At 42.3% G+C, this 24,442-nt stretch overlaps 1 protein-coding gene across 1 annotated transcript in view; it reads left to right on the top strand.

Moving 5' to 3' along the window:
• TOP1 (DNA topoisomerase I) overlaps nt 1–24,141 on the top strand; it is a 69,623-nt gene extending 45,482 nt beyond the window's left edge. Inside the window, exons 6-21 of the mRNA XM_026076789.1 lie at nt 570–665; nt 1,995–2,070; nt 3,093–3,190; nt 7,360–7,475; nt 10,829–10,950; nt 11,669–11,791; nt 13,261–13,448; nt 14,076–14,220; nt 15,157–15,300; nt 16,651–16,836; nt 18,414–18,482; nt 19,118–19,232; nt 19,985–20,112; nt 21,272–21,366; nt 22,184–22,333; nt 22,732–24,141. Coding sequence (XP_025932574.1) covers nt 570–665; nt 1,995–2,070; nt 3,093–3,190; nt 7,360–7,475; nt 10,829–10,950; nt 11,669–11,791; nt 13,261–13,448; nt 14,076–14,220; nt 15,157–15,300; nt 16,651–16,836; nt 18,414–18,482; nt 19,118–19,232; nt 19,985–20,112; nt 21,272–21,366; nt 22,184–22,333; nt 22,732–22,834 — 1,954 coding nt within the window. The 3' untranslated portion in view covers nt 22,835–24,141. The remainder of the gene's footprint in view (nt 1–569; nt 666–1,994; nt 2,071–3,092; nt 3,191–7,359; nt 7,476–10,828; nt 10,951–11,668; nt 11,792–13,260; nt 13,449–14,075; nt 14,221–15,156; nt 15,301–16,650; nt 16,837–18,413; nt 18,483–19,117; nt 19,233–19,984; nt 20,113–21,271; nt 21,367–22,183; nt 22,334–22,731) is intronic.
• Nucleotides 24,142–24,442: the final 301 nt, after the last annotated feature.

The raw sequence follows: 24,442 nt of genomic DNA, 5'->3' as shown, positions 1-24,442 counted from the left end.
AGAAGAGACTAATCAGTTTAACTTTGCCAAATCTTTGTTTCTTTTTCTAGTTTTCACATGCTAGCATTATGCCTCAATATTTAGTTGGCAAAAGATGCAGGGGAATAGCTTTCAAATATGTTCAGCTGACAAACCTTTTCTCTCTTATCTGGCTAAATAAGGATTTTGAGCCCAAACTACTTCATGTCCCTATCTGCCAGTACACATGCATGATTTCAATTTTATTTTGTCTTTAAATATACTTAAAAAGTGTTGGAAGCTGCAGTCATTTTTATTAAAATACAGGCCTTGAAGAAACACAGTGAAATCTAAGTTGTTTGTTGAAATTGATATTGGTGTTGCTTGGGAAATGGCAAATACCAAGACCCGGAAAGACTATCTCCTTGGGCTGTCTGTGGATGTTCAGAGAATGACAAGCCCCAGAGCTATGGGGTCTAAGATGACAACCCATTCCAGGACTGGAAAGCGTGCCTGCTTTGCAGCTCGTTTCTTCAACTGAGTCAGTGCTGGCTTCCAAACCACTTCTATTCTTTGAAGTTAGAACCACCTTTCTTTGCTTCTTTTTCTAGTCCACCGCGTATTAAAGATGAACCAGATGATGATGGTTTTTATGTTCCTCCCAAAGAGGACTCCAAACTGCTAAAGAGACCTCGAGAAGATGATGAGTAAGTGACCCGAGTGTTAGTGACTTGAATGTTTGCCTTTAGTTTAAAAAGAGAACCTTGGGGGACCGGGTGGGATTCCAGGTCCTTCAGTTCAAACTGGTTCAGATGCACGCCTGGATCTGAGATCAGACTGTTTAAGCTGTTACAAGTTCTCTTGAGCAGGACAAGGATGGTGTTTGTGCTGTCTGTAGGAAAAAAATATCATTACCTGCTTCTACAGAGGATGTTGTGAGCTGTTGCAGTGCTAGTAAATAACAATAAATAAATAAACCAGAGGGTAAGTAGAAGAAAACCCCACAGACCAAGATTGTAAAACATAAATCTGAGCAAGTGAGGTATTAATGCTAGCTCAGTGTTTGCAGTAGTTTGTCGGGTGAGGAAATGACTGCACCGGAGGAAGAAAATGCGCTGTCAGCCTGATTTCATTTTGTCTGTGCTGCCTTCGCATGATTCCCCTTTAAAAGGATCTAAATAAGTTGTGGGCTATGCTGAGGATTTTTGACTCTAAATCAAATTTAAAGAAGAATACATGTGATGTTTGCCCTCTGTATAGTAGCCTGCCCAGTAAAATAAAAGCCCGGTTATATCATGCTGTGTTCTGTCACCATCTCTGTATATCTAACTTGCTAGATGATGATGATGATATTATTTATAATTATTATCATTATTACTATATTACCTTATTACCCATCTGGAATTAAAGGCTTGGAAAAGTTTTTTTTTAACCATAGTGGCATTCTATTTCTATGTGGCACTCCTCAGTTTCCAAGAGATGGGTGTGACATCTTTTGTGTAATCACTGTAATCATTTGTTGCTTTCTGTTAAGTTTTTATGACCTCCCTTCTCATGCCTGCAATGGAAAGATTAAGAATTTGCCAGCAGTCAATTTTGCCATTGTTTAAACTAGTGGGGATGCAAAAAGTGGACCTTGTGGGCAGGTCTCAGACTCATGGCCAAAAAAGGGGGGAAAAGAAGGGGGTGCCAGTAAGATTTTCTCTGATTTATCCACTGTAGTCATTGGGCAGCCGCTAATGCTTTTGAACTGGTTCTTCACTGAGGAAGACTTTTGCTTCTGGTGTCCATGACTTCTAGAGGGGTATACATACTAATAGGTTGGTTTTCTAGGGTGTGGGTGGGGGTTTGTTGTTGTTGTTGGGTTTTTTTTAGTCTGTCTTGCTGCATAGCAATTATTCAGCCTTCAGAGAGGGGGAATAAATATACTTTACAGCTTAAACAAGCCAGAAGTATTGTGAATTTGTACACACAGGTGTGTGTGCACACACTTCATATATGTATGACTTTTCATCAGCTATTCTTTTCTCTCTTAGTGCTGAGTATAAACCCAAGAAAATCAAAACGGAAGACATCAAGAAGGCAAAGAAAAGGAAACAAGAGGAGGAAGAGGTAAACTGAAGGACAAGTTTATTTCTGGGATCAAGAAAAGCAAGGCTGACAATTCAGTGTTGGATTATGCAGGGAATCTGATGCAAGGGGAAGGAAGCGGGGGCTGTGCAGCCAATGCCACCGTGCATGACAAAAGCTGCATGTGGTAGATCCACCCCTATGGTGTGAGTTAATGTCTGGGCCATAGTGTATAAAAAGTCAGGAGAACTCTCTCTCCTCCTCTCAACACAGTGGATGGAGATGATGCCTCCCAGACATGAACTTCTAGCCTCTTCCAGGGAATTCACAATCCTTCTGCTTAGGATCCCCTCGGAGGGGTGGAGGAGCCCTACTAGCAACATCTGGTAATTGCACAGATGGTGTAGCACAGTTCAGAGACAGAAGAGTTGAAACCTAGATTAGCTGCTATAAAGCAGCTTAAAGCTTTTACATGGAGCCTAGGATGGGAATTTCTTTGGAAAGGGACTTGGAGAACAGAAGTTAGCCACAATTTGGGACTAATGAACTAGACTCCACATCTGCTAGGGAAGATATCCATGTGAAGCACATGCTGCGAGCATTTCCTGGCAGCATGGTTAATTCCCTAGAGCTTAATAAAAGCCTCTACGGTAAGCATCTGCCAGTACATTCCCAGAAGCACCCTCACAGTGGAGTAAGTGTGCTCTATGTCATTTGCCAGAGTAGGTGTGCTACTGCAGGTCAAGGAGGCCATTTCTGTGACTGGGTAATCATGCTACTGTGGCCCTGACTCACAGCTTAACAGGTGAGCCAGGGTAACTAGCTGACTGTGTGTGTGCTTAGCATGTCCCACTTGTGAAGTAAAAAGTTGGCTTAGAACTTTCAAGTGAGACCATCAGAGGACTTTGACTTAATAGGATGATCTAAGAGCACATTTATGTAGTTAGGCTGCAGTAATTCAGTTGTTTGTGGTCAAACAATATATCCCAAGAGAGATCTTTAGTTTTAAATCATCTTTGGTGAGGGGGAGTAGCTTTGCCTAACAGTTCTTCCTCATTTTGCAGGACAACAAAGCCAAGAAAGCTAAGAGCAAAGATAAGAAAGTCCCTGAAGGGGACAAGAAAAAGAAGCCGAAAAAAGAAGAGGAACAAAAATGGAAATGGTAACTATATATCAATGCTACAGACTATTCCCTGTACCTGGACTTTCCTTCTGTTACCTCCCATCCTGACCAAGTAAACAGTTGGCTTTCTCTTCTCTTGATGCATAAGGATTTGTGTTCTGAATAATTGGCTTACTTTCTGGTAAGTTCTAAATATCTCATTCAGTGTATTCATCCTCTGAAATAAAAGTGAAATAGCTTTTTTGCTATACCTAAGACAAGAAATAAGTAGTTCTTTACCATGGCTAGAATATGGAAGCTACCTGTAATGATCAGATCTGACATTCCTGTGCCCAAACTTGCCCCTTGCTGACATTCCTCAAAGCAATATGAAAACCAGTGGGTTAGGATATCAACAGGAATGTATAAATGCAATAGATGTCTGGCTTTTAAAGCTAGATTATTCTAGTAAAGTAAGTGACCACCTTTTTTATTCGCATTGGATGTCAACTGCATGCCTCACAAAACTGCTCCTATCTCAGGCACAAGAATGAAAGTTGATTGAGTTGTTGACTAGTTAAACTTGAATTGTTTGGAAATTAAATTTTGAAAATAAATTTTGAATGGGGAGCACTTTCTTTCCTGCACAGGATCCTAAAGTAACATCACTGAGTAAATGAAATTTTGCTTTCACTGACACTTGCGGTTTTAGAACTTTTTAAATAAATTTGAAACTTTGTGTTTCATGCGGGAGACAGGCCTGTGCTGCCCCAATAGCGCTCTCTCTAAGAAACCAATTGGATTTTCCTTTTTTAAACTATCCTCAGTAATGTAAACTAATCTTACCCCTAGGTTTGCAGAGATATGTGTGTATTTTGAATACCTTAATACTTCCCTCAGTTTAATGCAGCAGGACTTCAAATGGAAATGTGTTTTCTGCACTCCTCTGATCTCCTGTAGTATATTTTTTTGACCTTTTGGGGATGGTGTTTTCTTCTGAGGAAATGACTTTGCAATCTTCCAGATCCTTTTGGGTTCAGCCTCTTAACCCCCTTATTACTTTTACTGAATCATCTTAAAAAAAAAAAAAAAAAAAAAAGCACTCCATAATGTTTATAGTCTTTAAATATTTCCCTTTCATTGCCACAGCTTCCTCACATAGAACATTGGCACCTGTCTATTTCTATACTTGTACGCTTTCTTATAAATCTGGCTTTCAGGCCCCTCCTTATAAAGATCCTGATTCTTTTTTTTCCTGAACAATTCACTTCTTGATCCCTTTAACAACATATCTTTATGTACTCTGACATTAAAAACTGCTGGGACATGAAGAAATATGAAGCTGCAGAAGGTCCTTTTAGGCCTTATTATCTGTCGTCTTTTTTGGTCTTGTCTCAGCAGCCCTTACTGGTTCTGTCTAAAACTTACTATTCTGTTATCACAGCTCCTTTTTATTGTAGTCCATATCCTTCAAGAGCAAACCTTTACTGGCAAGCCATACAATTCTCCCTCACCTGCTTTGGCAGCACAATCCCAAGTAGCTATGTTAAGCTCTGCAATTCGTGCTGACTGTTGAGGAAAAACTGCCTTTGAAAGCATGTTTTGCAAAATCTGGCAGAAGGTAACTGCATCCTTCTGCTGATGTTCCTGTCGTCCATCTGCAGCTTTGTATAGCATGTCTTTGCTGGACAGGGTTTCATCTCCATGTAGCACTTCAATTGCATCTCTTCAGGGCATTTTATGTTCCATCTGAGTCAATTTTCTGAAAGTCTGATTCTTTTTTTTTTTTTTTTTTTGGCTGCTTCCTCAAGTGCTTGTTGCCTTGAGCACTTTAATCCCCATGTATGGAAATGCTTGATGCTAGACATTCCCAAGGCGTTGGCCTTGTTCATCACCATGTGGAGCTCTTTCAAGGTCATTTTCACACTCTGTCAGGGTGTGAAGAATATGTGATCCAGAAGTATACCTTATGAGCACTTCTCCCACTCTGTGCTATAAGTTCATTTYTTTGAAATAACATACACCTGGCATAGTCTGGTCTCTTCTAAGAAGCTTCTGTGTTTTCATTCCACACAAAAAACCCTCACCAACTCTACCTTCTTGAGTCACCCTGGCATTCTTTAGGACAGGTTTGGTATGGGATTTAATCAAGAAACTTGTACCACTGCTTAGGAGCACAGGAGACGGTATTGGGACCCATCTGTGATCTTTTCATGGTGAACTTTGATATCTCTGGGCTGCTGAACACAGGTTTAGAAACTACAACAGGGTTCTGACGTTTACTTGTAGCCCTCTCAATTGGCACAACATGCTTCAGCTATCTGTTTAAACAGTTGCCTTTCTAGTTCTCCTTTTGTGTGCTTCCTTATTAAGAGAATAGAACAGATAGAAGAATGGAATTTCCCATCAAGTAAATAGCAGAATGGTAAATTAAAAAAATAAAAAATAAAAAAAAGCAGAAATGACAAATCTGTCCTCTAAAGCAGTGGTTACTGCAAATAATCCCCTCCTTTTGTTTTACTGAAATAAAAATCTGTGTTAGAGAAAAAAATTTTTTTTTTTCTTGACTAGGATGAGAAGTGGGTGTTTGGGGAGGTTGGGTTTGTTTTGCTGTAAGGAGCTTCTGGGTGGAAGAACCTAGACCCATGTTTGACAAAATATTTATATTTTTAGCTTCCAATTAATTTAGAAAATAATCATTAGGAATGTAAATATTTGAGATCTAGACTTCAGATGTCAACATTTCAAGTTCTTATCTCAACATGGTTCACTCAAGCCTTCCTCCCAGCCAAGGATTGATATCAAACAGACAGGTTCTTTGTACTGACATGTGGGGTTTTGCACTTTGCCTTTAAAGATACTGCTACATTTCTCATAAAATAAATAAATAAATAAAGGTCAGGTCTAGTGTTTTGTCAAAGATGATGACTTTCTAGCTGTGGCTATGTGCTGTGTCCCATATGACTGTTGCTCTTCAGTGTTGCCTGTATGTCAACAATTTATGAAGCATTTTGAGTACTTCTTCTAGGAGAAGCTCTTTTCTCCATATAGTGCTTGTCTTCTGTACAGTGACCCTGTTATCTTATTAGGAATGAAGTAATCAATATTAGTGCATCATGTTTCCTGGGATGTATCCAGTACATGCACGTCTTTTCTCAGCTGCTGTTGCACCCAGGGTGAAACTGCTCRTAGGGCTGACGCTGGAGGAAAAAGAATTGGCATAGGGAAGCTTAAGCTTTTTTTTATTGTCATGGCTGTTCAGCAGAGTTGTCTGGGCAGTTCAGAGATTGAGTAGTGTGACAGGTTGATGGTTTTCCACTTGATTAAATGCTAAAGTAAAATAGCCTGTCTCAGCAGGGAATCCTGTGCCGGCAGTATGTAGCAGTAATGTTCTAGTAATCATGAAAGTGTAGAGGCAGGGAAGGAGCATGGTGTCGGTGATTTGGGGACAGGGTACTGGGAACTGGGGGAGGAAATTGGTCTGGGGGGATCCCTTTTCTCTGCAGACATACTGATCCGGTGAGTTTGTCCAGTTGGAATATGGGATTGGCGGGCCTACTTTGCCATGTTGTGATACCTAATACATGATTTGCAAAATGTTATTATAGAGGTGCTTTAAGGCAAGTATGCTTTTTTTCCTTTGCTACTTTGCTTTCCTCCAACTATGCTTTTGTTACCCAAAGAATGGATATGAAATTAAAATGACAGAGCAGGCATTAGTATTTCTCTTTCAAACAGGTGGGTTCTCATTTAGGTCATAAATGAACATCTTTATCATCTCTGCTCTTAATGGGATACCTGTCCACATCAGAAAGCAGCTGCATAACTTAACTGGCATTGCTTAGCTTTGCTGAGCAGGCATCCTGGACCTGATTGATGTTAGATCACAACTGACTCTGGTTAAGTATGATCCTAGCTGCTTTACAAGATTTGCTTCTTCATTTTTAAGTTCTCACCTTTTTCAGCTATGTGATTTTGCCTTTATCTGAAAGGAGCAGCAAGTGGAAGATGACTCTGGTGTCATCAGATACCTGCAACCCAAGGTGTTCTGTTCATAGGTGTTGCTATGCTTTTTTTAAAAAAAATGGTGACACACCATATTGAGTATTTATACTTGTTCTGTGCATGGCAAAATAATGGTTGCTTTTTAGTTTTATTTAACATATTCTTATACCCATATAATACTAAATTGCTAAAACTGTATTGATTCATATTGCTGTCTCTTGAAGGTGGGAAGAAGAGCGCTACCCTGAAGGCATTAAGTGGAAGTTCCTAGAACACAAAGGTCCTGTATTTGCTCCACCATATGAACCACTGCCTGAAAATGTCAAGTTTTACTATGATGGTGAGTTAATCTGGATTTTCACTGGCTGAGACAAGAAATAAATATTTTTAGGGCATTGTGGCATTCTTCTGGGGACTGGAGGGATGAGGAGGTGGTTTTGTTTCAGTGATTGGCTTAAAAAGTTCCTCAACAGCTAAGAAGAAGGATCTGGAGAAGTAAGAGGAAAGCCTGCTGAATTCTGTTAATTTATTAGATATGGATATGAACTTGTTCTCCCTCTGTTGTGGTGGTAAATCTCTCAGCTTGCTTAACTATGAGAGTGTTGTATACCTGAGAGTGACAGTGTATAACTGGTACAGTCCATGATTGTAGCTAATCACTGGTCATCTTTAGGCTTGCTCTTTTTTCCTTCAGTCTTGTGAATTGTAACTTTCTATCATCTGTGATGAAATCATGATCGCTTGATTGGTGTGACTGGAATACAAGACAACTGAATTTTAATACAGATGCTTAGGATCTTGTAGGATTGCAGGGGGTCAACCTGGCCCAAGGACACAGCCCTTAAGTGTAACTCGAGGTCCCACCTGCCAGCCATTGTGTGTGATAGGACTAATTGGCGTGGGATTCTAATACACTGGGCTGGCTGGTTGCTAGAGGTTAATGTGGAAGGGATTATATGATGTGATGCCTGCTGCAGACTGGACTTGATGACCCATGTGTTTCCTTTTAGTCCTGTGATCTTGTTAAATGAAGGATCAAATTAACCCAGGATTGAATTAAGTGGGAGGCATTTGAGTGGATGAAAACATAATTTTCGATGAAGGGGGCATCTGTCCATGGAACTATTCCAGAAGCAACGTGTTGTTTTCATGCGACATGGCATGTTTTTAAATACTGAGAAATAGGTGGGATTCTTTTTCAGCGATAATGTAGTGAGATAAACATATCATATCCTATTAAAGACTGTCTCTAAACAAGTAGCTCTGTGATCAGGGTTGTCTGGTTTCCTACAGACTTCTTTCTTGATGTTAGATGAAAGCTTGATACAAAGTTGGTGGAAATTTTTCCTCTATTCAAGAGCATATAAGATCTCTCTCCTGGTGTCTAGAGAAGAGGAGGAGTGAGTTTATGCTATAGCTATCCCTTCAGTGCAGGCAGTAATAAGCTTCTCTCCTATCTAGCCATCTATTTCATAAAGTCTTGAGGAAGTGCAGGGTTTTTGCAGCCTCTGTCTCTGTGATTGAAATCAACCAATAAGCTCAAAAATTGCGGAGGAGGAGGGGTGGGATTCTGACAAACAAAGCAATCGTGTAYGTCTGCCTTGAGAAACTGGGCTAAAAATCAGATGTCTGCTTTACCCAGCAGCTGCTGAGAGCTGCTGTCTGTGCTCACAAGGCATTGTCTAATTTCAAGATTATCCTAGGATGATTTGTAGAGTTCAGTAATCATGCTGGGGCCAGCCAGCCAGCTGCCAGGCTGCTGGCTCCCACTGGAGGAATCCATCCCTTGCCTCGTGATTGCGTTGCAGTAAGAGTCCTGCTTCTGTCTAACATAATGACTGCCTGAGCTATTGTTAGAGCTTACAACACCAGACTCGGAAGGGAGCTTGAAATGCCAAAGCCATCTATTAGGGCTTGGATACATGCTCGAGTGACTGTGGTTAAACAAGCTACTACTCTTACCATAAAGGCGGCTTGAACTTGCATGCTTTTCATAGATAGGGCGAGTTAAGAATATACGTGATGGCAGTTGCCTTTGAGTCATGGCAATGACTGCTAATATGTCCCCTGGTTGCTCTCTGGTTTTCAGCTTTTAAGTCAGGTAACTAATGTTCAGTGCTCTGGAAAAATTCTCCTCTGTTTTTTAAAAGATACAGCCTTATCACTGAGAGCCTTTTCAAACCTTTGGAAAAAGAGGAAATCGAGTCCAATGAAATCTACTCTAAAGCAATTAGATAAAGATGACTGGGGAGCATGTACTACTGTTCAGCAAATTGGAAGCAACTTTAGTCAGTTTAGCCCCATAAAGTGGTACTAACTGATAGCGTCTTTCAGGCTAAACTTGCAGCCTGGAAAAAGTGTTTCCCTTGCTGTCTCTTCCTTCCCCTACTTCCTGTTTTAAGCAAACAAATGCTGTATTTTAAGTTGCAGTTTAAAAATTGGCAGGATTATTGTTGGTTTAATTTATAATGTGGGATATTTTCAGATCTTTGGGATCTTTTGCTAAGTTCTGTTTTATAAGGCTTTATAGATTTTAAGGCTTTATAGATAACGCTTATGCTATAATTCTGGAGATGATGTAACTTGTTTTTAAACATGTACTAAATCAAAAGTACTGTAGCTTTTTTCAATAGCTTAGAATCAACTGCAGCACTTCTTCCATTGACTTTTTGTGCAGTAAAACAGACATGTTAAAAAAAAAAAAAAATCCCCAGGTGCTGACTCTCTGCCAGCCTATTGGGAGTCTAAATATTCCTCGCAACTAGCTGTAGATGTGAGGTGCATGCAAAATCCTTCGCAGAGATCACTGGCACCTCATGTGTCATCGGGAATGAGATCCGGACTGAGAAGGCACGCTCGATACGAATGTTAGATGTTGAATCCACAGCTTCAATGTTGCAGCGCCCTCTTTTTCCCTTATCTTCAAAAATCTTTTTCCTTGCAGCAATTTCACTTTGTACAGCAGTCTTGCAGATAAGCTGAAATGTGACCTTCTTTGTTCGTTAAAAGCTCAGTCTTAAATATGACTAGCTTTCAAGCATGATTTGGAGACACAGAAGTGCATTCCCATGATAAAGGCCTCAGATGATTAGCAAAATTCTGACACAGTTCCCTGCAGTGAAGGGGAATTAAATGTCTGGCATTGCTTTCAGCCTGTTTGTGGTGTATGTATAGTGAGGGCTCTTCCAGGCCAGAAATAGCTAAAGGCTAGAAGGGCTGTTCCAAAGCTGTGTCTGTCTGTGGGTAGAAGAGAAATATGGAGATGATATTTCATATGTCCGAGTTCCGGAATATGAAATATAATACAATTATTTGCCTCTTGCACTTCAAACAGGAGTATCTCCCCCGGCGCATAGACATCACTGGGAGGTCTCAGCATAGGGCTTCCCGCAGGAGGCCTTTTTCCCCTTCCTGTCCTGCATCTCTCTGAGCTGTCTCACATTGGTCTGGTATTGCTTTTTATAATGTTTATATTCTAGAGGAAACTTTTTTTCAAAATGTTTATGATGAAAGTCAAGCAGTTGTGCTCCTGTATTTCCTTTGCCTGTCAAATTTGCCATCCCATATAACGTCTTTGTGAAAAACTTTTCTGTGGTAAAAGTATAGTGTCCTTTAAGGTAATTACTGTTGCTTCTTTCTGACTTCAATTCCTAAGTTTACCCTGCATTTTAAAAAGAAAACCTCTCTTTGTAGGTAAAGTCATGAAGCTGAGCACCAAAGCGGAAGAAGTTGCCACATTCTTTGCAAAAATGCTTGATCATGAATACACTACAAAGGAGATCTTCAGGAAAAACTTTTTCAAAGACTGGAGAAAGGTGTGCATGTAGTCCTGGGCTGGAATGACTGCAGATGTGACTGGTGTCTTAGTGCTAGGCAATGAAAAGAGACTGCTGTTCCACACACAAAAAGGTTAACTTGGAGCAACTAAAAGCTGCCTCAGGTCTTAGCTGTGAAATTTCCATTTAACCCTGAAGCTTCACCAGGAAGGGCCTTATCATAAATACCTTTTTAAACCAACAAAGATTAGACTTTTCCAAGCCACAGTTGCCTGTCATAGCCTTGTGGGGTATTGCTGATTTGATTCCTATATGCCTTGTTGAAGAGCCATCTTTATATTAGAAGGAAGCCCGTTCCAAAGACCTGCAGAGCCAGAACTTCAACTCAGTTGACTTGCCATGCCATGAAATCAAACATTTAAATCAGCTGACACAATTTTTTTGAGATGGGTTTCCGGATTTCTTCACTATCCCTCAACAATCTCAGCCAATGTTCAGTGGGAAAGCACTTTGAGAGGTGCTGTGGCACTGCACAGTGGTCACAGAGATCAGATCGCTAGAAGATTAGCGTCCCGTGTGCTCTTGCTTCTTGTCCTTTTCTCTTTGACCTTGGCTAGAGTCAGCGTGTGCAAAAATATGGGGGCTTTGGGAAGTTTACTGTAAGAACCTATCCATTGTTCCTGTTTAAACTGTCTGAGGCAGGGTACGCTCTATTATGCATGTATGAAAACTTAAAGCACTACTTTCTTTCTGCAAGGAAATGACCCCTGAAGAGAAGAGCACGATCACCAACCTCAGCAAGTGTGACTTCACCCACATGAGCCAGTATTTCAAAGCTCAGACGGAAGCTAGGAAACAGATGTCCAAGGAGGAGAAACAGGTACCAGAGGGAATTCTAGGAGACTTCTTAAAATGCTTAGCTGGCTTGTAAACATCTTTGTGTAATCATTCTTCTGCCTGCCTTGCCATTTGTAAGTCAGCTTTTATTAGCTTTATAACTATTACTTTTGTGTTAATTATTGGAATTTTTGCTGCAATAGCTCAGGTAGGGCAAAGCACTGTGTTCACCCTTGAGTCTTTTGCCTGACTTGAAATTATATTGATAGCTCTAAGGCTCCTATCCTGCTTAAGTTAAATAAAGAGAATCGGAGGCGATACATGCGTGGGAGCATAGTTACTTGTGTAATGGCTGCATCCCTGCCCAATAATAAGCAATGGCTACTCATTTAAGCTGCTAATGATAGATTTTTCATTTTGGCAGCTCCTTGGGTTTGGAGGGCAAAATCAGGGATGGTGGAAAGGATACAGTGAAGACATTCGTCAATAAAATATATGGAAAGTAAATTTTAAACACTAGGCCTCCATTTAATGCAGTTTTGTCACTAAAAAAGGAGTTCTTCCTGTTTGCAGTGGCTTGTGAGGAGAGTGGATAATTTTTGGATGAGTGTTTGGAGAGTCGCTCCAATGAGAGCCAGAAACTTGCCTCATGTTCTCAGTTGGTCTTTTGCAATACGGCTGTAGTTCTCCTTGGAGTGAGGCCCCTACCTGCCTGGAAACGTCTTTGGGGCAGAGGGATCCCACCAGCGTAGAAAGCTTGTGTCTTAGTGTTTCCATTTGCTAAATATGAGTGAGCCTTCCCCAGYTCACATCGTGAGCTGTGTTCCAGCAGAACAGAAGTGGCTTTTTCTGTTAGTTTCTTTAGCATCAGTGCTCTTTGTGGGTCAGATTCTTGATGGTTTAATTTGGGCTGCAATGATTTTATTTTTCCCAGCCTTTCTTTTGTATTATTAGAGTTCAAGCACAGAAGTATGCAGTGAAATCTCAGCACTTCTGTAGTTATGAGACCACTTTCAACTTCTGAAACCATTTGCTGACACAGGCTTGACATGACTTGAGCAGCAGACTGGAGCCATTCCTCTGCCTGCTTTCCGAGTTCAAACAAGTGGTGTGCGTGTGTGTGGTTTGGGTTTTTTTGTTTGTTTTTCCTTAAACAACAAGATGTAAAGTCCAGTGGACTTCAAGGGCTTACTCTGGGGCTGAAAATAAACTATAAAGCAGCAGTGCTATGGTGGGGCTGCTGTACTTAGACTGCCCTTGTAACTTTGGTATGTGGATAGAGGTGAATGAAGTGAACTCCACTCCAAAAATCATAGCTATCTTTAACTGCCTTGGTCTGTTTCCCTCAAAGTTGAGATTTCAGTTTTTTGCGTATCTTTTCTGTTTCCTGTTTGTTTTGCTGCTTGCTTTTTATGAATGTTTTTCTGGACAGTCTGCACTTTTCTGTGTATTGGGTACAGCATTTGACATGATGGAGAGCTGGTTATCACTTTTGCTTTTGGGTTTTCCCAGAAAATCAAAGAGGAGAATGAGCGGCTATTGAAGGAGTATGGTTACTGTGTGATGGACAACCACAAGGAGAGGATTGCCAACTTTAAGATTGAACCCCCAGGTCTTTTCCGAGGACGTGGGAACCATCCCAAAATGGGCATGTTGAAGAGACGCATCATGCCAGAAGACATCATCATTAATTGCAGCAAGTGAGCTTTGGGTGCTTTGCACCTTTTTTGTTTGTTTTTGTTTTTTGTTTTTGCTTTCTAGTTAGCTGCTTTTTTAAAATCCTCTATAGCTTGATATCCAAGCTCTTAGAAATACATGTGTTGCTTATCTTAGACATATGTGGATTGCAGAGACAAGACTGCTGTGGGCTTTATGTAGACTTTTTCACCGTATTTTTCTCCCCATCCCTACTGCCTGCATCTGCTGAAACTCTGTCTTTCCTGTTAGCATTGCCAAAAATGAATTTCCTTCTAGGTAGGTTGTCCTTAATCTTCCTTGATTTCCAAGGCAAAGGTTTGGTGGACTTCTCTCCAGTCCTCTCCTGATAAGCGTAGCTATTGAAGTATCCACAAATCAGAGCTGGTCTTAGCACGTGTGTTCACATCTACAGTTTAATTCTTTAGCAGAAACATAGCAGTTACACTTCTGATCTTTGACTGTTCAGTTTGAGTCACTTGATCTTCTGCTTGTGCAAATATGCACTTTGCCTCAGTTTTCTTCCCTGTGCTTACTGCGTCTTGGTGTTCTTTATTTCTTTCTATTCTGTGGAAGTCTCTTACAGGGTTTTTTGGTCTTTTGTTTTTTTCCCCTGTTTTCTAACTACGCAGGGATTCAAAGATCCCTGCTCCTCCACCAGGACACAAATGGAAAGAGGTCCGGCATGATAACAAGGTCACCTGGCTAGTTTCATGGACTGAGAACATCCAAGGTTCTATCAAATACATCATGTTGAACCCCAGCTCAAGAATTAAGGTAAAGATCTAGTTAAAATATTTCTTATTGGTTGTATCTCCTGGAAGGAAATACAGATGTCGGCTAGAACAGTGATAAGGAGTAAAGCTGTCCTGCTATTTCATCTTTCACTCTTGAGTGAAAATCATAGGAAAGTCTCTGTGCTTCTGTTCCCCCTTGAAAAAAAAAAAAGAGAACGCAATCACTGCACAGGAGAGTAGCGGAAATGTTACACTAATGCTTTTCAATAGATATATTTTTATCATTCATAGTAGGAGTCTGTTACTCTTTAAACCTAAAAGAAAGCATTTTATCAAAAAACAGACTTGTTCTGGTGGATGTTTTAACTACTTTTGGCCCTAACTTTCCCTGCCTGATCATGTGCTGAAGTTCTAACCATGGGCTGCTAATTAGTTATTGTGAAGTTAAAAATGTAGCCAGGTTACTGGCTGAGAAGACTGAGGAGTTCATGATTAAGGAAGACGAATCCTATTGTGGGAGCAAGTAGCTGGTCAATGATCAGTCCCATGAAAGAAATGATGAACCCTTTGAAAGWTAAATAGACTTCAGTTTTGGTGGTAAAATAAGTTCTTATGAAATCATTTAAGAGATTTTTCCTACAAGTGTGGAGGATCTTTGTCCTTGGGAATTCATGGCTTCTTTTTGCTATGGCTTGAATATATAATAATAATGAACTGTTGATGTTGCTTTTACATCTTCTGTTTGACTAATTACACAGCTGAAAACAAGCATCTGCATAAAGCAGAGGAAACCATTTCTATGTTGAGCATGGAATGCATAAAATGTCTTTTCTGTCTTTTTTTAGCAGTGAAGTCTTGGCACTTTTGTACAGTGAGACCATTTGCTGTACACAGACTTGACATGCCCCGATAAGCAGATTGGAGCTGGTCCTCTGCCTGTTTTCTGGTGCTGACTCTATTCCAACTTTCTCTGCAGGGTGAGAAGGACTGGCAGAAGTATGAGACAGCTCGGAGGTTGAAGAAGTGTGTAGATAAAATTCGAAATCAATATCGAGAAGACTGGAAATCCAAAGAGATGAAAGTACGGCAGAGGGCTGTGGCGCTGTACTTCATTGATAAAGTAAGGCTCGTTCCCCAGCACGCTCTCTTTCCTTTCCTGCTCTGCTGGGAGTACTCAGGACTGCTGAGTGTCTGAATTGAGCCCAGTTACTAAGGTATCCTGAGGCTTCCTGGTGGGCAGGCTCCCATCTCCCTTTCCTTCTCATTACCTGAAAATTCAAAGCAATAAGCTATTGTACTGAACATGGCTATTTCAGGCAGCATTGTTTTTGCTCAGGCAAAATTCATGACCTGTTTCTAAAATCTCCCCGTTGGATTACTGGGAACTTTGTGTGGGCCTTTTGTCTCCAGCTGTTTCAGTTTTCCTGCTGGGAATTTCTGCTATTTTGTCACCTTTTAGTTTGGGGTCACAGTCATGAGGTTCATAATTATGCTACTTGCTCTTCCCACAGCATAAAGACTGTGGTTGTATTGATGTATTTAAGCTATTCAAAACTGGCTCCCAGAGAGCTGTTGCCCTGCTACCTTATGGCTTCTTGAACAACCAAATTAACAGTTTCCGTTTGAGATGGTTGGATTTAAATTGGGGAAGTTTGATGTGAATAATTGGGTTTCATATGAACACTTCAGGTTTTCTTCAAAAATTACAGGTTGGTTTAGCCAGTACTGTTAAAACACTTTTTTTTTTTTTTTTTAAATGCAGCCTAGTACAGCCTTTAGATTATTTATGTAAGCCAGAAAAAGTGTCATATGCTATTTAAAGTGTATTTCTTTAGCATATAATGAAGAGCAACTGATGAACTTTTTTTGTGTCAGGTTGAATTCACATGGAAATTGGTTTGATTAAAAAAGTATCAAATGTTTTTTAAATGGATTTTTATTAATCAGCCAGAACTATCTTAAAGCTTGAGTTACTTAACAAGAGAAAGTCAGTAAAATATCTTACATTAAACCTGACCTCAAATTTCTTTTGTTTAAGGGATTTTGGTAGATTGGCTTTTGACTGTAGTGTAGGGTTATTTAAAGCATGTTTAAAGAGAACTTAAAGAGGTTTTACTGATATCAGAATTTTTTAAATGTCAGTTTTAGCCACCCAAGTGCGTTTTCTCCATTTTTCTTTTCCATGGCCTTGGACATGCAAATTCCATTGCATTTCTTTGTGCTTCGAACTATTTCTTTACTTTCCTCAGTAACTAGCCTTTCATTCCTCTCCTTTTCAAAGATGCTTTTTTAACATCTCTGCCCTTTGTGGAGTCATACGTGGGAATTACTGATTTGTGATGCTAAACTCAAAACCAAATGGGGCAGAGGGGACACCCTGATTATAGGCCACTTTCTAAAAGTTTCCACCATCTGTACACTACCAGGATGGTTTGAAATGCTTACCTCTCTTTTCTTGGTCTAAATGTAGCTTGCTCTGAGAGCTGGTAATGAAAAAGAAGAGGGAGAGACAGCTGACACTGTGGGCTGCTGCTCTCTCAGAGTAGAACATATCAAGCTGCATCCTGAACTGGACGGCCAGGAATACGTGGTTGAGTTCGACTTCCTCGGTAAAGACTCCATCCGATACTACAACAAAGTCCCCGTTGAAAAGAGGGTAAGGCAYCTCCACGAACATATCCACAGGCTGCATTGCAGAAAAATGTGGTGGATCCAGTCATAGTGGCAATAACTGGATGCTTTGTTAGTGATCAGATACCTAGCCAGAAAACAAGTCAGCTAATGTTCTTCCCCTTTTACTGGCAGTGCCTTGGGAAGGGGATAAGGCTGCTGTTGGTATGACATAACCCAGCACTGTGGTGTTTAGCCATTTTACTGCTCTTTCCTGTGGTCTCAGTGCTAAGAGCTAGCTTAGCATAATTGTAACAGCTATGTTAAATGAGTTCCTTAGGTTTTGTTCTGGTCAGCAGAGTTGGTTTTGTCACCTGTAGGTGGTAGACTTCTAGGCACAAATGACAAGTAATAGCATAAAAGACTTTGAATTACAGCGCTGGATGACGCTGTTGTTAGAGCAGCAGTTAAGAGATTTGGGCTTGCATGATACTAATTTCTCTATCACGGTGTTTTTGTTCGTGTTAGAGTTGTGCCCCTGCTGCAATAGGTCCTGATTCCGGATACTCCAGAGCACACAGTAGATAGATCTGACTTAAAAACATGGGTAACCAAGACTAACTAAGACTTCTTTCCTAGGCAACATTATTTCCTTTATTCTTGTCCTCCATCAGTTTCACATCTGCTGATGGAAAGCCCATCCATCAGTGTCAACTGGAGGATTCTGTCCAGAAGGACTCTGTTTTTGTGGGTGTAACAGCTTTGCATCTGGTCCACAGCTCTGCATTTAGCACCGTGTTAAATACCGTGTGTATAATACTTCAGTAATTGTGATGACAAAGAGCAGTAAATGTTGACCTCTTGGGAAGCAAAATTAAATGAAAGAAAAACTGTGGCCACTATAGAAATGAGCATCTGCTGGAATTCTTGTTGTCCTTTTTTAAAGAAAAAGAAAATATTTTTCTGTTTAAATTTATTATCATTGGTGTCTCAGTGTCTCTTCTTCAGTACTTACAATGAAATTGATTGTTGTGGAGCTAGGAATCTTTGTATATTAGGTGTCTCTATAGAAGAAGAATGTGTGTTGATGAGAAGCTGAGAATTGGGGATTTAGAAAACAGAGCTTGGATTTGTGATCGCTGTGTAATCAAGAGGCTTTGATTATTCCCCCTACCCCAGTGATACTTGCTTGTGGTGGAATTGTATGAAACAATGCAGCAATGAGAAGAACTGGCTTTTGAATGCTTCACTCCATGGAAAATGGCTCAGGGGTCTCTTTGGAGTGATGCTGGAGAGTAAGGGGAAAATGCTAGCTTTGAGATCTTTTTCTCTGTTGGGCAGCTAAGCCAGAGCAGAAGCAGGTCTCTTGCAATCTTACCTGGAGGATAAGGATAAATGGCATTAAATGCCCAAGACTCCTGTTGCTGGGGAGGAACCTTCAGCACAAGTGTTATCTTCAGAGATAAGCGTTTGCCTGTTGGGAAGCTGCATCCAGCTTCTTCCTCAGTGCTGCCTGAAAACAGGTTTAAACTGGCATCTTGGAAGGGAGACCTCCTTAGGAGTTACTGCTTCCCAGCACTGTCCAGTCTGTGTGCCTTAGGTGTGGGGTTTCTTTTCTTGCAGGTGTTTAAGAATCTTCAGCTGTTCATGGAGAACAAACAGCCGGAGGACGACCTCTTTGATCGCCTCAATGTAAGCACATAATGGTGAGGGGGGGTGGTAGAGCACCATGGACACGCTTGCTCTGAACCAGGCAATAGCTGCCACCCTGCTCCAGAAATGGTTTCTGTGGCATTTTTTTTCCAGAGCTGGTCTGAGTGGCCTGGAGGCAGTGAGTCTCTCTCCAGCTGGTGTCCATATTGTTCACTGTGCCTGCAGGCTCCTGAAGTGATGGGCATTGGTCCTGGGGAACCTGACTGGCTCTGACTTGGGGAGGTTTCTTTTCAGAATCCAAAGATGGTTGTGTGAGGTGACATTTTTTCAGATGCCATCCCTAACTGCATGTTTGGCTCTGTGGGAGCACTGCGGTGGTTCAGGCACCTCCCCTGGGGTGAGACAGGCCCATTTTCACCTATTGGGAACCAAAAGCACCAYGCTGGAAGAAAACATTTTTGGCCATTCATGATACTTGATACTGGTCTAACCCTTTTTGTTTCTTTGTTCACTTTTCCTGTGGTTTCAGTGAAGATTTGGCCTTGGGTGTCAGGCTTGAGTACACGAGCCAGAGTCTAGCTGTGAGCTGCATGTCTTCATCAGTGTGTCCAGAAACTTCACAAATGCTGTGGTTGATTCTGGTGCTAACTGTCATCCGCTTTCTGCTCCCTTAGACCAGTATCTTAAATAAACATCTTCAAGACCTTATGGAGGGACTGACAGCCAAGGTATTCCGTACTTACAATGCCTCCATCACGCTACAGCAGCAGCTCAAGGAGCTCACTAACCGTAAGTCCTGTCTTTGCAACTGTGGTGGGTCTGGGAGAATGGATCTCATCCTGCAATACAGACCTGGCTTCTTTGGCTTAGCATTGAGTATTTCCTGTTTGCTGTTCTCCCAGTGTAAATGTCAAACAACTAAGGTCTGATCAAAAATCTACTGCAAGACAATCTTTTGGAGGTAGTTGAGCAGCCCAGCACTGGGGCAGTGCAGAGTTGACTAACGAGCACACCAAAGTGTGCATGCTAGGACATACCTGGTCTTTACTAAATCTCTCATTTGTTTCCTGTTAATTGTAAAATGCTATAGGTGGCAGGCAAGGCAGCTACATCTGTTACAGCCCCATCTTTCCTGGCTGCTCATTCACAATCCCTGTGTTGAGCACTGGTAATTTGTACTTTGATCAGCTTTACAAAGCAGGCGCATCCCTTCCTGTTTGTGGAGGGACCGGTGTAGCTCAACAGTGTCTTGAGTTGTGTGGTCCTACTGTCCCCTGCTCCGAGCATGGATGTGCTTCTCCTCCCTCTAATGAGTGGCAAATGGTGCCTTTGYCGCTATCAAAGGAAGTTGTCCACAAGGTGTTAGGGTCCAGGGTAGAAGTAGTCAGGCTCTTAGAGCTGTGATTAGTGTACTGAGACTAGCCCATTAGAGGGGAAAGTCATTTTTCCCATGACTGGGAGCTGGCAGTCAGTGGGACGCTGGTTGGGGCTGTTAAGCCCCAGAGGACACCACTTGTTCACCTTCTTTTTGTAATTCACAGCGGATGACAACATCCCAGCAAAGATCCTTTCCTATAACCGTGCCAACAGAGCAGTTGCCATTTTGTGTAACCACCAGAGGGCTCCACCGAAGACCTTTGAGAAGTCCATGATGAATCTGCAGAGCAAGGTACCCCCACCCTGGTTTTTTGGTTGGGGCAGGGCTCAGAGTTCTGCATCCAGGGACTTGCATTTCCTTTCACTTGGGGTAAAATGGAAGGGGAGCCAGCTTTTCCCTGTCAGGATTTGGTTAGTGCTGTATCAGAAATGGGCCTGCTTGGAGAGGAGGACTCTGGAAGCATAGTATCGAGCTGAAAGTGCTGCCTTTCAGTCTGAGTCGTCTTTTATTCATAGAGACCAAGACCAGACCCTTTTTAGCTGCCCTTCATTTGACAGATGACCAGGCAGCATGTTCTGCTGCTATTAAAACTTAAGAGCCACAGTCTGTAGCTCTGACTTGTGTCCCCATAAAGAAACAGGAGTGGGTATCCACTCCTGTTACAAGAATCCCAGGCCACTGTCAGTGCAGGCTGTGTACGTGGTACATTACGCCCCTCTGACCTGACCTCTTCCTTTGCAGATTGTTTCTGGTGAAGGCCATGAGGTGCAAAAGGGCTAGGTCTGTTCCTGGTCTGGCTTTAGAATAACCTTCACAATAAGGACTTTTGGTTTGGCACTGCAGTGACCCCTGCTTCTGTAACACCTAACATGGCTGCCTCCACCCTAGATCTTAGAGCTTGGGGGAAGCTTAAGGGGAATGGTTGAAGGAGCTGCAAGATGCTAAATCTCCCTGAATCCTAAGCTTACCAGAAGAGAGCTGCCTGAACCCTTATCAGCTTTCAGTGTGTAAGATTTGGGGCAAGAACTGATGCCCACTGAGGGAACAAGGATAATCCTTCTGTGGTACCATCAGGGAGCTAGTACTGGTGGGAGACTGTGGAGACAGACAAGCAGGCTGTACAAGCTGTTGGCCAGTCCCAGGCCATGCCAATCCCTTCCCCTGCTTGGGTGTAGCTCTGTGAGAAGGTTCCCAGTGGCTTGCTTCCAGCTGCCACCTTGTCTTTGGAACTGTCTGGGGCCCTGTTTCTTCGAGGGAACGTTTCCCTGCATTAGACCCCACAGCACATTGGAAGACCAGTGGCCTCATTGTTTTGCAGAAGTGGTTCTGAGTCCTGATACCTTCTGATCATGGTCACAGACTCGGTCGCTGGGTCATGCTGCACAGGGGTGACTGCCACAGTTGTCTGCAGGTTGTTCACAGTGCTGCCCTCTGGTTTTGCCTCTCCTAGATTGATGCCAAGAAGGAGCAGTTAGCTGATGCCAGGAGAGAACTGAAAAGCGCCAAAGCTGATGCCAAGGTCCGGAGGGATGAGAAGTCTAAAAAGTAAGGCTGGTGTTACTAGGCTGTGCAATGCTCCCAGTACCATCAGCTCCAGTGGTCCTTCACACTGTCTTCTGCTTCCCCAGCCTGTAATCCAAGAGAGCTGGGAAGACTTCTTCAGGCTTTCTGGTCCCCTCTTTGCCCTATGTGTGAAGAAGTGGCCTTCAAGCTGAGGAGCATAGAGTGGCCTGACACTGCAGCTCCTGATGTGGTCACTAGCATCAGTCTCTGTTGTGTCTTTCAGCCCTCTGAGCTGAGCACCAGCCAGTGGCATAGTAACCACCCTGCTACCCAGGACCAAGCAGAGTAATGGATCAAGTGTGCAGCATCCCCATCTTTATGGGGAGCCAGGAAGCTGGGAATTAGAAAATGCAAATGCACTTCTGAGTCCTACTCTGCACTATTGGAAGCCCAAGGCTGCAGGCACTGTACGCAGACTCTGTGTGTGTGCTCTGCAGAATAGATACAGGGGTGCTGAGTCAGGGGAGTTCTGAAGATGGAACTGCAGCATGACTATTAAAGAGGAATAGATGGGCTGTTTTTAAAGCGTGTGTAGTGTCAGTGCTTCAGTTGAGGCTCTTGCTTCCAACCCCTTAAAACAAAACTCCAGCTTAGGAGCTCTGCTCTGCCTTTGACTATGTCAGTTTTTAATTGCATGTGCTGCGTGGTTTGTGTCACCGTACATGTTGACACGGCTGCCTTCTGTGGCTGGTCACGTTGCTTAACTTGAGCAGGGTCCCTTTGGGTTCCCACAGTGCAGTAGTCTCAGCCTCAGCAAGGCATCAGGGATTAAATGTTTTGTTTCTTCCCCCCCCCCCAGGACAGTGGAGAGCAAGAAGAAAGCTGTGCAGAGGATTGAGGAGCAGCTGATGAAGCTGGAGGTTCAGGCTACAGATAGGGAGGAGAACAAGCAGATTGCCTTGGGCACCTCCAAACTCAACTATCTGGATCCCAGGATCTCTGTTGCTTGGTAAGTGTCTGCCTAGGGTGTGCTGGAGGGAACCACTCCTTCACCTGTGTCTTGTTCCCCAACTAACAGATGAGGGCTGTGGCTGAAAGCAGTGCCCCTCTGCTGTCAGGGAGGTCGGTCTCTCTGTGGCCATCCCTTATATTTGCAAACAGCTTACAGTAGTTTTAAATGACTCTCTTGAGGCAAGTGTCATGTGTCAGCCAAAACTAGCATTGCTCTGGGAGGTGATGGGTCAGGAAATCTGCAGGGGTCTAACAGTGAAGCTGGTCCTGTTCAGCTGAGTAGCATCTCCTGACGGAGCATGGGTAGAGCTTGGAAGGTGCTGAGAGAGAGTGGGACAGCAAGGGGTTGGACACCTGTGCCATGTTGACTCTTAACCGGTGTCTCCTCTTCTGCAGGTGTAAGAAGTGGGGAATCCCTATAGAGAAGATTTATAACAAAACCCAACGAGAGAAATTTGCCTGGGCTATCGACATGGCAGAGGAAGACTATGAATTTTAACCTGTTTTTAATGAGCTGAATTTTATGGGAAAAAAGGGGGAGTAGCCTGGTTTTTAGGGAGATTGATAAACTGTGAGCCTTACTTGTCCTTGGATACTGGGGAAGGGGGAGGAAAGGGGCAAGTGAGCATCAGATAAAACAGCCAACATCTTGGAGAAAGAGTAACCTGGAAATATCTTAAAGGAGCTGAGCCAGTTGTCCTATGGACAACTTATTTAAAAATGTTTCAGAGATCCAAATTCTAGCTGTCTGGTTTGTGTGGTTTTTTTTCCTCTTGAAGCAGGGCAAGTGGATGGGGGATTTGTCAACCTTCCGCCAGGCAAATTCACCATCACACTGAGAGCGTGGGAATCTTTAGCTACTGTATACAAAATCCAATTATATTGGTGCGTTTTTACAGTTAGGGTTTTGCAATAACTTCTATATTTTAATAGAAAATGGACTCCTTATCCCCTGCCCTTCCCTTCCCCCTCCCACCCCATTTCAGAATTTAACAAGCCAATAAAATTTAAGAAACCCAACGCACCTATTACAGCCGTCACTATTGTCATGGAAATATCCAAATCTTTTTTCTTTGTCACTTGAAACAGTCGTGGCATTGGAACATGAATTACAAATATCCACCGCATCTGTTCAAAGCAAAGCGTGATGGGAAATCAGCCTCCTGACTTGAGTGTTCCTTTTTTAAATGTGAATTTTTATTTCTTTTAATTATTTTAAAATATTTAAACAGTTTTTTCTTCTTGATCTTAAAGATCGTGTAGATTTGGGGAGCGGGTGGGGGGAGAGGGCTGTGTGATGGGGAGATGAATGCGGACTTTGAAGACAAGTGAAAATGGCAACAAATGGCATTCCCATCACCCCTTGTTCTGAGCACGCTCTGTACACTTCAAGAATATCTACCTTTTAGGTTTGTCAGACTGTTTTACCTTTTTTCCCGCCTTTTTTTCTAAGCCCCACTCCCCTCTTTTACTTGAAAGATTTTATTGTGTAAAAAGAAGTTTCACAGGTCAATAAATTTCGAGGGAAATGAGCATCGGTCCAAAAAGGAAAAATAATCAAGATTTTAGGGCTTTTATTTTTTCTTTTGTAATTGTGTAAAAAAATTTTAAAAAACTAAAAAGCAGAATTTTAATGTGAAACCTTTTTTTGCTATAATCATTAGTTTTAGAGGCATTGTTAGCGTAGTGTGTGTGCGAAGACCATTTCCTGCAGCCTTTCCTCAACAAGTATCTTCTATTTTTATCATGAATTCCCTTTTAATCAACTGTAGGTTATTTAAAATAAATTCCTACAACTTAACTGAGTGTTGGTGTCTGTGTGTTTTTTCAGCTCGGAGCAGCAGGTTGTGAGGCCCTGGGCTGTGAGGTCCCTGATCCTGTCCCTAGTTCGGGAGTATGGGGGGGCTGGTGCCCTGTTGTGGACACTGGAGGGAGGGGATTCAGCCCTTGTGTTTCTGCAGCCTCCTACCGCAGGGTGCTACCTCCAGGGCAAGACCCCTGAGCCTTCCTCATCTGAGCAGAGCTGGTGCAGAAGATGCTGTCAAGAGCCAGGTGCACTGGGATTTGACCCAGCGGCATGTCCCCCCTGTGGATGAGTTAAGTTGAT

The sequence above is a fragment of the Apteryx rowi genome, unplaced genomic scaffold, assembly GCF_003343035.1.
Source record: "Apteryx rowi isolate R43461 unplaced genomic scaffold, aptRow1 scaffold_44, whole genome shotgun sequence".
NCBI classification, from domain to species: domain Eukaryota; kingdom Metazoa; phylum Chordata; class Aves; order Apterygiformes; family Apterygidae; genus Apteryx; species Apteryx rowi.
The sequence above is the reverse complement of the archived record's forward strand: the minus strand, read 5'-3'. Positions and strand labels throughout refer to the sequence as shown.